Source organism: Rutilus rutilus (genome assembly GCF_951802725.1).
Source record: "Rutilus rutilus genome assembly, chromosome: 18".
In the NCBI taxonomy this organism is placed as follows: Eukaryota; Metazoa; Chordata; class Actinopteri; order Cypriniformes; family Leuciscidae; genus Rutilus; species Rutilus rutilus.
This window is the reverse complement of record NC_140231.1, coordinates 29,898,630-29,911,575: the sequence shown is the minus strand read 5'-3', so window position 1 is coordinate 29,911,575 and position 12,946 is coordinate 29,898,630. Positions and strand designations below refer to the sequence as shown.

At 37.2% G+C, this 12,946-nt stretch overlaps 1 protein-coding gene across 1 annotated transcript; it reads left to right on the top strand.

The window, feature by feature from the left end:
- Positions 1 to 3,623: 3,623 nt before the first annotated feature.
- LOC311277415 (ly6/PLAUR domain-containing protein 5-like) lies at positions 3,624 to 8,545 on the top strand (the record flags this gene model as incomplete). The annotated part of the gene is made up of 4 exons (XM_084387732.1): positions 3,624 to 3,723; positions 7,146 to 7,274; positions 7,440 to 7,604; positions 7,777 to 8,545. The coding sequence occupies 4 exons, from the start codon at positions 3,624 to 3,626 to the stop codon at positions 7,947 to 7,949; spliced, it is 567 nt and encodes a 188-aa protein (XP_084243858.1). The 3' UTR covers positions 7,950 to 8,545.
- Between the last annotated feature and the right edge of the window lie 4,401 nt (positions 8,546 to 12,946).

The window sequence follows — 12,946 nt, the reverse complement described above, 5'->3', positions numbered from 1 at the left end:
TTTAGCTCCTTTCAAAGCATGATGGGAACAACAGTTATTGTAGATGTTACCACATGAAGCACATTTTCAAGTTGAACTGTACTCTTCAAGTAATGATCCTAATCTAAAACATAAATAAATGAACAGTTTGTGGTAAAAAGTGGATCTGTTCATAGGGAAAGTTTCTTTTTATTATGTAAATTGTCTATATATATATATATATATATATAGACAATTTACATAATAAAAAAAAAAACGTTCCCTATGAACAGATATATATATATATATAGTGAAGATATTAAATAATCATGGACCAATGAAGAGCTACCCTTATTATAACTTGAGTCATATGGATTCATGCATTACTTGTTTTGACTGGAAAAACTGGAATAGAGGGCAACTCTCTGAGAGAACAAAGGACATTAACATTTGAACTCACTCTTGTGCAACATTCGATACGCAAGTCTCACCTTAGAATCATCCTAATCTACATCTTTTTCCCTCTTCCCCCATTCCTTCTCTCTGATGCTGAGATCACCAAAATTCACCCAAGAATCTATATGGTTTAATGTGAATAGTTATCATACAGTATTACACATGTTTGGTATCATTTGAAATGTCTCAGTGCGACTGGTACAAATGTCTCATTCCCAAAGAAGTAAACCAAAAAGGTAATAAGGTGTTGAGAGTTTAGAGATATCATGTTAACTGCTGTGGGTGTGAGTCTGGGACGGTGATTAATGCAAATTCCCACTGTGAACTCATGTTTACATTTAAAAAGAGGTTTCTGCCTTGGTCTGAGTGTTTAGGGAGATTCTGAAGAAGGCGCGATTTGTAGCTCAAATTAGCCTGTGATGCTGAGAGTGGCCAAGACTCTCAGCATCATGTATTTTCTGATGTCAGGTTTGCATCTTTTCTCTTTATTCCAGAGCATTTGATTTTTTGTATTTATTATCTTTGAAATGATTATGAAATTGTCATGATACATTTACCTGACATAATTATTATAAACATTATTCTGACTGACTCTGGATTTGTATGTTACCGCAAGTTTTGTGTCAGATTAGTGACGACTAATATTTTGCACTAATTCAAGTGTACGTGCTTTGCAAAGACAAGAGGTGAATTTCCGTTTAGGGCAGCAAAAGTGCTGCTTGACCAACCTAAATCTGGGTGTGTCTTACCTCTGTTTTAATTTAATGTTACTTTAGATACAGTGTACAAGTATTTGATACACTGCCGATTTTGCAGCTTTTCCTACTTACAAAGCATGTAGAGGACTGTCATTTTTATCATAGGTAGACTTCAACTGTGAGAGACGGAATCTAAAACAAAAATCCAGAAAATCTACAATTTTAAATAATTAATTTACATTTTATTGCATGACATAAGTATTTGATCACCTACCAACCAGTAAGAATTCCGGCTCTCACAGACCTGTTCGTTTTCTTTAAGAAAAGCCCTCCTGTTCTCCACTCATTACCTGTATTAACTGTTTGAACTTGTTGCCTGTATAAAAGACACATGTCCACACACTCAATCAAACAGACTCCAACCTCACCACAATGGCCAAGACCAGAGAGCTGTGTAAGGAAATCAGGGATAAAATTGTAGACCTGCACAAGGCTGGGATGGGCTACAGGACAATAGGTAAGCAGCTTGGTGAGACGGCAACAACTGTTGGCGCAATTATTAGAAAATGGAAGAAGTTCAAGATGACGGTCAATCTCCCTCGGTCTGGGGCACCATGCAAGATCTCACCTCGTGGGGCATCAATGATCATGAGGAAGGTGAGGGATCAGCCCAGAACTACACGGCAGGACCTGGTCAATGACCTGAAGAGAGCTGGGACCACAGTCTCAAAGAAAACCATTAGTAACACACTACGCCGTCATGGATTAAAATCCTGCAGCGCATGCAATGCCCCCCTGCTCAAGCCAGCGCATGTCCAGGCCCGTCTGAAGTTTGCCAATGACCATCTGGATGATCCAGAGGAGGAATGGGAGAAGGTCATGTGGTCTGATGAGACAAAAATAGAGCTTTTTGGTCTAAACTCCACTCGCCGTGTTTGGAGGAAGAAGAAGGATGAGTACAACCCCAAGAACACCATCCCAACCATGAAGCATGGAGGCGGAAACATCATTCTTTGGGGATGCTTTTCTGCAAAGGGGACAGGACGACTGCACCGTATTGAGGAGAGGATGGATGGGGCCATGTCTCGCGAGATCTTGGCCAACAGCGACAGCCCCGAAACCTGAAGGATCTGGAGAAGGTCTGTATGGAGGAGTGGGCCAAAATCCCTGCTGCAGTGTGTGCAAACCTTGTCAACAACTACAGGAAACGTATGATCTCAGTAATTGCAAACAAAGGTTTCTGTACCAAATTATTAAGTTCTGCTTTTCTGATGTATCAAATACTTATGTCATGCAATAAAATGCAAATTAAAGGAGAACTCCGGTCAATTTTAACATTGAGCTCATTTTTTTGTACATTTGGAGTGCTGTCAGTACAGAGAACAACGACAAAAATCGGGGTTGCCTACACCGTGTTATCCTCGTTTTAAAATTTGCACCCTGTTGACTTCAATGGGGCAAGTTTTAAACCTGCTTTTAGCCTCTTAACATCCTTGATGTGTCATTACAAGTGCACAGGTCATGTGAGTGATTCCTTCTGAGTGAACACGGGTGAATCTGACTGCAGTAGATGTGAAAGAAATATATAAAAAATGATGTTTATTCAGCCAGCGCACATACCTGTATTTACATCCTGTTTTCGGTCGAAGTCCACAGTAATCGATTGTCGAGTTCACGCGCATAGGTTTAGTACCTATGATCACGCGCGTGAACTCGACAATCGACTACTGTGACTAAAATGAGCTCAATGTTAAAATTGACCGGAGTTCTCCTTTAATTACTTTAAAATCATACAATGTGATTTTATGGATTTTTGTTTTAGATTCCGTCACTCACAGTGATGAGTACCTATGATAAAAATTACAGACTTCTACATGCTTTGTAAGTGGAAAAACCTGCAAAATCGGCAGTGTATCAAATACTTGTTCTCCCCATTGTAAGTGTACGTGGGAAACCGCGGCATGGCCAATCCAAAGCTATTATAAGACAAGTAAAGTTGGTTGACTTATATCTGTAGTAGTGGCCATACCTCTTCTGAAGTACACGTTACTTTAATTTCAAGTGTATGCAATCACGGGGCTATACCAAAGTATCTTTGATTGTGTAAGCGTGAATGCGACTGATCTCAGGTATATAGCAATTACCTCTGTTTAGTGACCAAAGCTGGCGAGATTGTGATCGTGAGACCCATGTTAAACAAGGAGTGAGGACCTCTGAGCAACATAGCTTCCTAATATGAACAGGTAAAATATAAGTAAAGAGTTCAATAGAACAATCAAATGTATTTCTAAACTATATATAATTGACCAATAACCAATTGGCAATCTAACTTAAATTCTAGGTCGTGATAAAATGGAGTCAGATATAAAATGGAATCAGATAAAAGCTAAATGGAATTAAATTACTTTGCCACGCGGGAAGACAGTAACGCGCATAGACCTTCACCCATCTTATTGGAAACCCCTTTTGGACCGATAAGCGGGCTTACAATACTCACTTCCAGACAGCAACATGGTGCTGGCCCAGATCCAGCCCACATCTGGTATGCGTGTAATTCACATATACCAGATGTGGCCCGGATCTGGACCGACACTGTTGCTGTCTGGTCTAGGTGCTCTCTTGGCGCGTTAGTTGTGTTCCTATGGTAATGCTGGCATTTTAATCTAATAAATGTTGACTAATAGATGTTTTTGAAATCATGCTGAGTTTTCATTGTCGCTGTTTTGATTGGCGAAAAATTCTCTTTTGGCTCGTGCACACAGTCTTCACACGGAAGAGCATGTCAATCTATCGCTTAATGCTAGCCTAGAAATCTAGATGCACCCTAGCGGCAGCAAAATTTATTAGGTAGTCTAGCAACTCTCCGTTGACTTTCGAGCTGGAAAAACCAAACTCTAGTCAGGCCAATCAAATCGTGTATAGAGTCGGTGGGCGGGCTTAACATAATGACGGCAGAGTTGTGACGGTTCTGCGTGAATTCTCTGCTACTACTTGAAAATAAAGAATGGTGGCTGCTGCTGGCGAACAGCGGTCTTTCGAATCGGCTTTGGCTGCACGACTCTGGAGACTTGGAGTTAAGCTGTTCTTTGAGAAAAGAAAAAAGGAAGATGTGTTCGTAGTTTTGCCGACCAGATACTGCAAAAGTTTAATCTATCAACTAGCTCTGCTGGTGGGAAAACGCTCTGGTTGGTTGTAGCGCTGTCCTATTGCGTGCAGAGGGAATTTGAAAGACAGCCGTTTATCCCGCCCCCTCAGATTGAGCCCTGCCAATGGTGAGTTGCCAGACCTAACATCTTGATGTAGGTCTGACTTGCCAGGCTAGCTTAATGCCATTGTGGAGACTCTAATCTTTCTGATGAAATCACCAAACAAAATGCACACAAATGTGTCCCTGCTCTTTATATACATCTTTGATTTTAATGAGGGAAAAAAACTATACAAGGGTAGATTAGAACCTGGAACCTCTAAAAAAAGCTCTACCACTATACCATTATGGAATACGAATGTTAGATGCGAATCTATAGGGCTTTTCACACTTGAAATAGTTAACCTGGGTCAATCTTAACCCCGGGTTAACTGAATCCTGGGTTATCTTGCTTCACGTTTCACACTGCTCATAATTTGCCAGGGTTAAAGAGCAGTGTGAAACATGAAGCAAGATAACCCATGGATTCAATTTACCAGGGGTTTAGAATGAACCAGGGTTCATTATTTCAAGTGTGAAAAGCCCTATGGTGTACAAGTTTGGCACTGCAATGCGGGGTTAACTCTGCAAAAGTAAAAAAAAAGTATAAAAAAAACCCTCCGGAGCAGTTTCATAACTCCGGGTAAAAAGCGGTGCTATCCCCTCTTCTAAATTACAAGTGTGAAACGTTCCTTACCCGGGGTTAAAAGCGGTGTTTAGAGCATCAGAGAGAGAGAGAGAGAGAGAGAGAGAGAGAGAGAGAGAGAGAGAGAGAGAGAATCAGACTAAAGACAAGTCTGAAATTATTTGGAAGGTTTTTAAAAACATAAAAATATTATAACATTTGGGAGAAAACTAAATAAAAATGTATAAAACGATCTATTGCTAAACAAGAACAGGAGAATCAAACAACATGCAAGCAAACAATTGTCCATGACAAATTAATGCTGGGAAACGTCACTCCTGTCTTGTATCTTCCCAAGTTTCTTAGTCATCCAGTACATACTGTACTTGCCTACTTATTTCTAGGTGTGGAGCCTTCCTTCTATCTTAACATATATTTGTTCGTTTTATTTCATTCCCATGTTTTTTTCCTTTCTCATATTTGTTTGTCTTGATAAATAGTTTAGTTCCTTAACTTATTTCACCCATTTTAATCCATGAAGGGAACTCTGCTGTATGTGTGCAAAGAGAATAGAAATCAATCTTGGCCTGATTTTTCAATAACTTCCCATCATCGCCACCCAACCTTAAGCATTCTTATGCAAATTTAAGTCTTAACTGTCAGGTTTATACAACAAAGATGTACCATAATTAAATATATTTAGTCAATTCCTCTTACTCATCTTTGGCTGTTAGTAAATGCATGTACTCATTACTCATCTTTGGCTGGTTGGTAGTTAGTGCATGTATTCATCCTAATTGAACTAATGTGGTGCTTCTGGTTAAAAACTCTGAACACCAGTTTGTGTATAAACAGACTGTCCAACCAAAAATGAACATTAATTTACCCCCCTTGCAGGTCTTTGTATTTTTATATCACTATAGTTCAAGATTAATCTATTCAAATCTATGTGATAAACAAGTTAAGTTCAAAAGTAATCAAAAAGTAGTAAATTATATAACCTAAAATGTGTGTTGTAATAGTTATGTAACTAACTACAGTTTTCATCAAGTAATTTGTATTCAGTAATGGACTACAATAGAAGTAATCTACCCAGCACCGACTCTGGTGTAGTTACTGTTGTATTAATATAATACTGTACAGTATTTATATTTCAGAGGTGTCCAATCCGTTCTGCCCTAACACACCTGCCTGAAGTTTCCGTTAATCCTGTAATCCTTAGGGTTAGGGTTACAGAGCTGTGACTCATTTATGAAGAAGAATGCTTTTAGGAAACTGTCCAGAAAGAAGAAGTACCTCTATCATAAGTTTGTGTGTCAGATCCTTTTCTGTTAACCTGTCATTATCTCATGACGGCCCATCCCTTCTTCAAGGCTATAAAATGGGCTCTGAAACATTATTTCATTTGCCTCCTAATCAAAGATGGATCTGCAACTCTCAGTTTGTCTTCTGTTCGTTCTATTCACTGCAGGTACAAAGACAAATTGCTTTTTGTTTTATATTCCATCCAAATCCAGATCATTGGATCTCTCTCACTGTCTCTCTGTTTTATTCCTAAAGGACACTCTCTCAGCTGTTATGAGTGCTTGAGTTCGACGGGTTCTTGTGCAGAACAACGGGTAACAACGTGCCCTGAACATTCCATGACGTGCCTCAGTTCAACAGCAGTAACACTAATTGGTAAGTACAGCAGTGGAAATGTATATGGATATTTAAGTGTGTGTGTGTATATACACTGTAAAAAATTTCTAACCCTCCCAAATCAAACATTTCAAGTGACCGATAACATCTAAATTTTTCAATTGGCCCAAGTGAAATTCTGTAAATTACAAAATTAAATTTACAGATTTTCACTTGGGCCAATTGAAAAATTTAGATGTTATCGGTCACTTGAAATTTTAGATTTTGGAGGGTTAGAAATTTTTTACAGTGTATATATGATTTATGTTTGCAAGCATATAATTTTCTATACAAATTTCTGCTACATAATTCATTTTCACTCAGACTGTTATGCAAGTAATATAATTTGTAATGAAAAATGAAAATGAAAAGCATTTTTACTAGTGGTCTTAGACTTTGAGGATTAAGGGATCATTTTATATGGCAAATTTAGTCTTTTCTCTTGACTTCTGTTTTGCAGCTGTGATTAGAAAGACAAACACTTTTTCTGTTTTAAATAAATTGTATACATGCAGTCATCATTACTGTATCATTTGTTTTTTAGAAGGCAATCCTTTTAAAGCGAAGGTAAAAGGTTGTGTTCCATCAAATGCCTGTCTGTACCCAAGCATCAGCACTCCAGAAGTCTCTCTTTTCTGCTGTAACACAGACCTTTGTAATGCCAAAGATGCAGGTATTGTACTTTATTGACCATATGCATATGACTATATATTTTTTTTTTAAGTCAACTCTCATTTGACTTCCGTAGAATATTCAATCAGAAAAGCAAATGTAGGAATTGATTGAATGGAGTGGCTGAAGTATAGTGTTGTTTCATTAGATGTCTTATTTTGTACAGAGCTTTCTGGAGATTCCAGTCCTAACATCTTCACTGTCCCCAGTATCCCCAGTATCCCCAATCCCCCCATCTCCAATGGAAAGAGATGTTACCATTGTATTGGGCAGAGCTGCTTAAACATAATGGACTGTTCAGGGGATCAAGACCGCTGCATTAAAGGAACAGGTGAGAACCTGGAAAAAAAAAAGATTAAAGTCATTATTTTTATTTCTTCATCGTTGGTGGGTCTTATTTTTCAACATTTGATACAGTTCACATATACCAATGGCCAGCTAGACAGTGGTTTTTATGTTACTTTCATTCACAACTCAACTTCTGTTTTCTTTCTTTTCTTAAGCGGATTTCAATGGTCAGACATTTCCTATAAACGGCTGTGCCAATAAAGCGGTTTGTGAAAGTGCTGCGAGCTTCTCGTGTTGTGAGGGGAACCTGTGTAACGGGGCTCAGAGTGTCACCCAGAGCTTCCTGTTCCTCTGCTGTTCTCTGCTCTCCTACTTCATGATGCACTGAATACAGCAGATCTTCACATTCTACAATGACACACGCTGTACTGAATATATACGCTGTACTGTACTTTCTCGTCTACAACTGGTTCAAAATGCTGCCGCTCGTCTCCTTACTGGAACTAGTAAGCATGATCATAGCACTCCTGTCCTTGCCTCTCTTCACTGGCTCCCTGTTAATTTTAGGATTGATTTTAAGATTCTATTGTTTGATTTTAAAGCCCTTCATGGACTAGCTCCTGTCTATATCACTGTTCTGTTGAAGCCACATGCTCCTTCAAGGTCTTTAAGCTCTGCAAACAAGTCTCTTCTTGTTTTCCCTAAAACACTGCTCAAGAGCAGAGGGGATCGAGCTTTCTCAGTCGCAGCCCTGAGACTGTGGAATGAATTGCCTCTTCATGTTAGACTGGCCCCCAGCCTTCCGGTTTTTAAATCACGACTTAAAACACATTTTTATTCCTTGGCTTTTAATCCGGCATGAGAATTGTTGTAATTGTCTGGTGTTGTATCCTGTCTATTTACTGTTTCTTGTCAATGTACAGCACTTTGGTCAACATGGTTGTTTTAAAATGTGCTCTAGAAATAAAGTTCGTATTGTATTGTATTGTATATATTTATTCGCTGTACTATATAGTGTTCTGATGTAATAAACAGAAAAGTAGACATTCAAAATGCAATAATAGTTTAAAAGAAACTGCAATATTTTTTTTCTTTCAAAAAAAGTATTAAATCATCATCATTGTCCAGAAGAAACAGGTACTGTATAGGATCATTATCAGTGCTGGGTAGATTATTTACAAATTTTAGATGGTTACTGATTCCAAATGATATGACAAAAAAAATTGTTTATACTGTAGATTACTCATTTTAGATTATGCATTCTGACTACTTTGATTACTTTTGACCCAACTCGCTTATCTAATTGATTTGAATATGAATATTGTACCATATTGATATAAATTTACAGAGAGAAAGAAAATATATTCCATTCTTATATATTCTTATATAAACTATAAAATATATCTTATATATATAATCTTATAAAATATATTCAACATTATGGCCCGGTATAAGACAAGGCTTAGATTAAGCCATGATTAGGCCTTAGTTCAATTAGGGCATTTATAGCTTTTATAAACGTGCCTTAAAAAAAAATTACTGGTGTGCATCATGAGACATATTTTACAATATATTTTAAGATGTTCCTGTGCGACTTGCTATCAGTTAAGACTGCTCAAACATGCATTTTAGTCTGGGACTAGGCCTTGTCTGTCATAAGTGCATTAAATATTACGTTAGGGTTTCCCAGACTGGGGTTTGCGAGATTAATGAAAAGCTTTTTAGTAATTAAGTCATAACATTTTTAAATTAACATAATTTTAAAATAAAAAGTCAAAAGAAAACATTTACTAAAAAAGATTTCAATATTTGTTACCTGCATGACATGTGAGCATGTGACCATTAACCGACATCAGAGAACCGTGAACTTAATTGTATTATTATTATTGACTTCATTTTATTATTGCCCTAACTTATCAACTTAAAATCTAAGGGTTTACTTCAAGTAAATATATTAGGTCAAAGAGGTTCAGCTGACTAAAAAGTTGGGGAATCCCTGCATTGCATGTAAATATGAAAATACGTGAATTTGTACATTTTAACATGTTCTACAGACAAAACCCTTCCAGTGACATAGCAATACATTATTAAATGAGAGTGATAATTCAAATAATACTTGTGTTTGTCAGGAGCTGATTTGATATACAATGTTGTAATGTTGAGAAAACACTTCTAAAAAGTGAAAAGATTTCTGTAAATCAAGTAATCAAATGTTGTGTGGGTCTCAGCTTTTAGTGATCGGCTCATGACTAGCAGCGGGTCTGTGTGTGTGAATTCCACAAACCTGGCCTTTCAAGACCTTCTGAATGGGTATAAGTATAGGTTTTATAAAGGAGAATTGAAAAGATGAGAAATAAGTAGAATCGATTAGTTATGAATAATTTACTGTTATTTTATGTTAGAATAAAGAATAACATTAGAACATTAGAATAACATCAATAGAAAAATAACTGTAGTCTGATTACGAGTATTTTAAAACGTAATTTTGGGAATCTGATTACGTAATCCAGATGACATGTAATCAGTTACTACCCAGCACTGATCATTATTTAATTATTCAAAGGTTTTACATGACTTTGTAAATGACTTTCTACATTAAAGGTAGGCTATAGTGGAGGATTTTCTTTTTCCGGGTGGATCATCAAGACTATTGGTCCTCCTAAGTGTCAATCATTCTGGTGATATGTTTACGTAAGGCCGCCGTACGTGCTCGTGCGCACGATTCACACGATGGCGTGTGCTCAAAACACAGGTTGGGCCTCACTGATGCCTCAGTCGCGAAGTTTCTACTTGACAGGTAAAGTTTGGCATGCTATTTGGAGAAATCCATTTAAAATCACTGCTAGTAAAAGTTAATGTAAGCTATGATTAGCTCGTGCATGCTCTCTCGTGCACACGTTTAATAGGCGTTCCCTCTCAGGAACAGGTAGAGTGTTGCGCATGTGCATTTTTTCAAAAAGTGGACAGGGCGGTTCTTTTCTAAAATTCGGGAAAATCCTCCGCTATACCTTTAACTGTATTTTCCTTTTCAAAGTGATTCCAATCATATTTCAAGCAATTCAAAACCATCATGTTGAACAGTGTGTATCTGAAGTGTCTCAGCTGAAGGAAATAATCCATTATTTATCGGCTTTAATATATCGGCCAAATTTTCTTTCAATTTTCCGATAACGACAACATTAAAAATAAAAATATATCGGCCGATACCAATATGGTGGCTGATATATTGTGCATCCCTATTGGTTCTGTTTCTGTTTACCTGTGTTTCCTGTCTTTGTTAATTGACCTATAGTTTCCTAGTGTAATGATTCCTGTCTGGTGTTTCCCTTGTCTTGTGTGGACTTTAGCTATTTCCTGTTCTGTGTCATGTTTTGTAGTCCTTTGTAGTTTTTCTAGTTTATTAGTATCCCCAGGTGTTTCTGATTAACCACGCCCTCTTGTTATCTTGTTTAGCTTGTTAGTCTCTGTAACGTGGCAGGCTGGAACATAGAAGGAAGCAGGGTCCAAATGCAGCAGTAGTACTTTTATTAAACAAACTAAAGACTAGACAGACTCAAAAACTCAGACATAGGAAAAAGCACAACCAACATCTAACAACATCATGAACCCACAAACACTGTAACAAGACACAGGGTTTAAATACAGAGACTAACAAGCTAAACAAGATAACAAGAGGGCGTGGTTAATCAGAAACACCTGGGGATACTAATAAACTAGAAAAACTACAAAGGACTACAAAACATGACACAGAACAGGAAATAACTAAAGTCCACACAAGACAAGGGAAACACCAGACAGGAATCATTACACCTAGTGTGTGCCAGTTTGTTTCCATAGTTACTGATTAGTTTCACCTGCATTTCATTTAGCTCAGTTTGTTTGCCTGTGTATATTTAGGGTGTTTCTCAAATGAAAGACTGCATCCTTCTTATTCCAGTCCTTCTGAGGCTTGTAGGCTAGACGACTCCTCAGCAATTAAACGCTAGAATGAGACGGTCTAGTAAGTGTGCAAGGCTACATCACACATGTTCCCGCCCCCACTTTCACTGCACAAAAATACTATTAAAACGTAATTTTGGAAAATTCTTTTGTATTACAAATCTTTATATTAACTGTCTTTCTATTAATGCAATAGAGTGAATGACAGCCATCTGCAGTCTCCCAGTGGCTTACATTATTGACAGTTTAGTGTTAGTGATTAATTTACTGCAAAACAAAAGATAGCATCTATGTTTTTATGTCCGAAAACATTTTTGTCTTACATTTCAAAATAAACAACGACAAGCTCAATACCAACTCCGTCCATTTAGTTTTTGTGAATTTAAATGTGTGCAAAGGATTGTGGGTGATTTAAGGGATTTAAGGCATCCAATGCATACTTCAAAACAGTCCGAATGAAGGATGAGAAACGAAGGTCTGCCAAGGATCCTTCAAATTGAGATGGCCTTCAACTGAGATATGCAGCCTTCAGTTTGAGAATCACCCATTGATCTCAGTTCTTTGTTTTGTGTTGTTTATGCTGCCACATATTTTTCCTGTGATCTTCTTCATTGTGGATTATCTTCTTTGTTCAAAAATAAAAGTGATGCAATTAAATCCCTTTCTCATTTTTGCCTTACCCACTGTGACAGTTAAAATGCCCCTATTATGCTATTTGAAAGTATCCTAATGTTGTTTTGGAGTCTCCTACAACAGGTTTACATGCATCAAAGGTCAAAAAACTGTTTCATTTTCTCATAATATACATTTGCACATCACCACATTTTCAATGATTCTCCCACAACTGATTAGCAGAGGTATTTCAGTAAGACAGTAATAATGTGAGTTCACCAGTTAGCAGGAGACCAACAGAATATAAAACTCAAAACTAAGTATTTTGAACCCCATATTTCAAGAGCAAGTGGTTTGCGAATCCTGCATTGAACTCCAATTTGAGAAGCAGTCGTCAGTAAAATAAAGGGAACACAGCAAAAGTTTAGGATTATACTGCTGCGGTATCATGGTAAAGATGAATTTTAACCACCGATTCTTCACATGTTCATCCTTGGGCAGTGAAAAAAAAAACTGGCTTTACCTTACTACGCTAAAACGACCATTATTTTGACCATGTCTTTTAACTTATGTTTCATATACTAGTATAACCGAAGTTATAGATTTTGAAATTAAACATTTCTCGTTTTTAGTTAACTTATATGAAATTATTTTTTAAGGACATACAGTAATTACTTAATTACTTAATCTAGCAAGCCCAATCCTATTTCACAAGACCCTTACTAAACCAATCTTTGAGAGCGAGAGAGAGAGCACTTGCTGATTTATACTAACTGATTAACCTGGATATTGGATATATGGATAAAAGAAAAAGACAGACACCAGTAAATATTT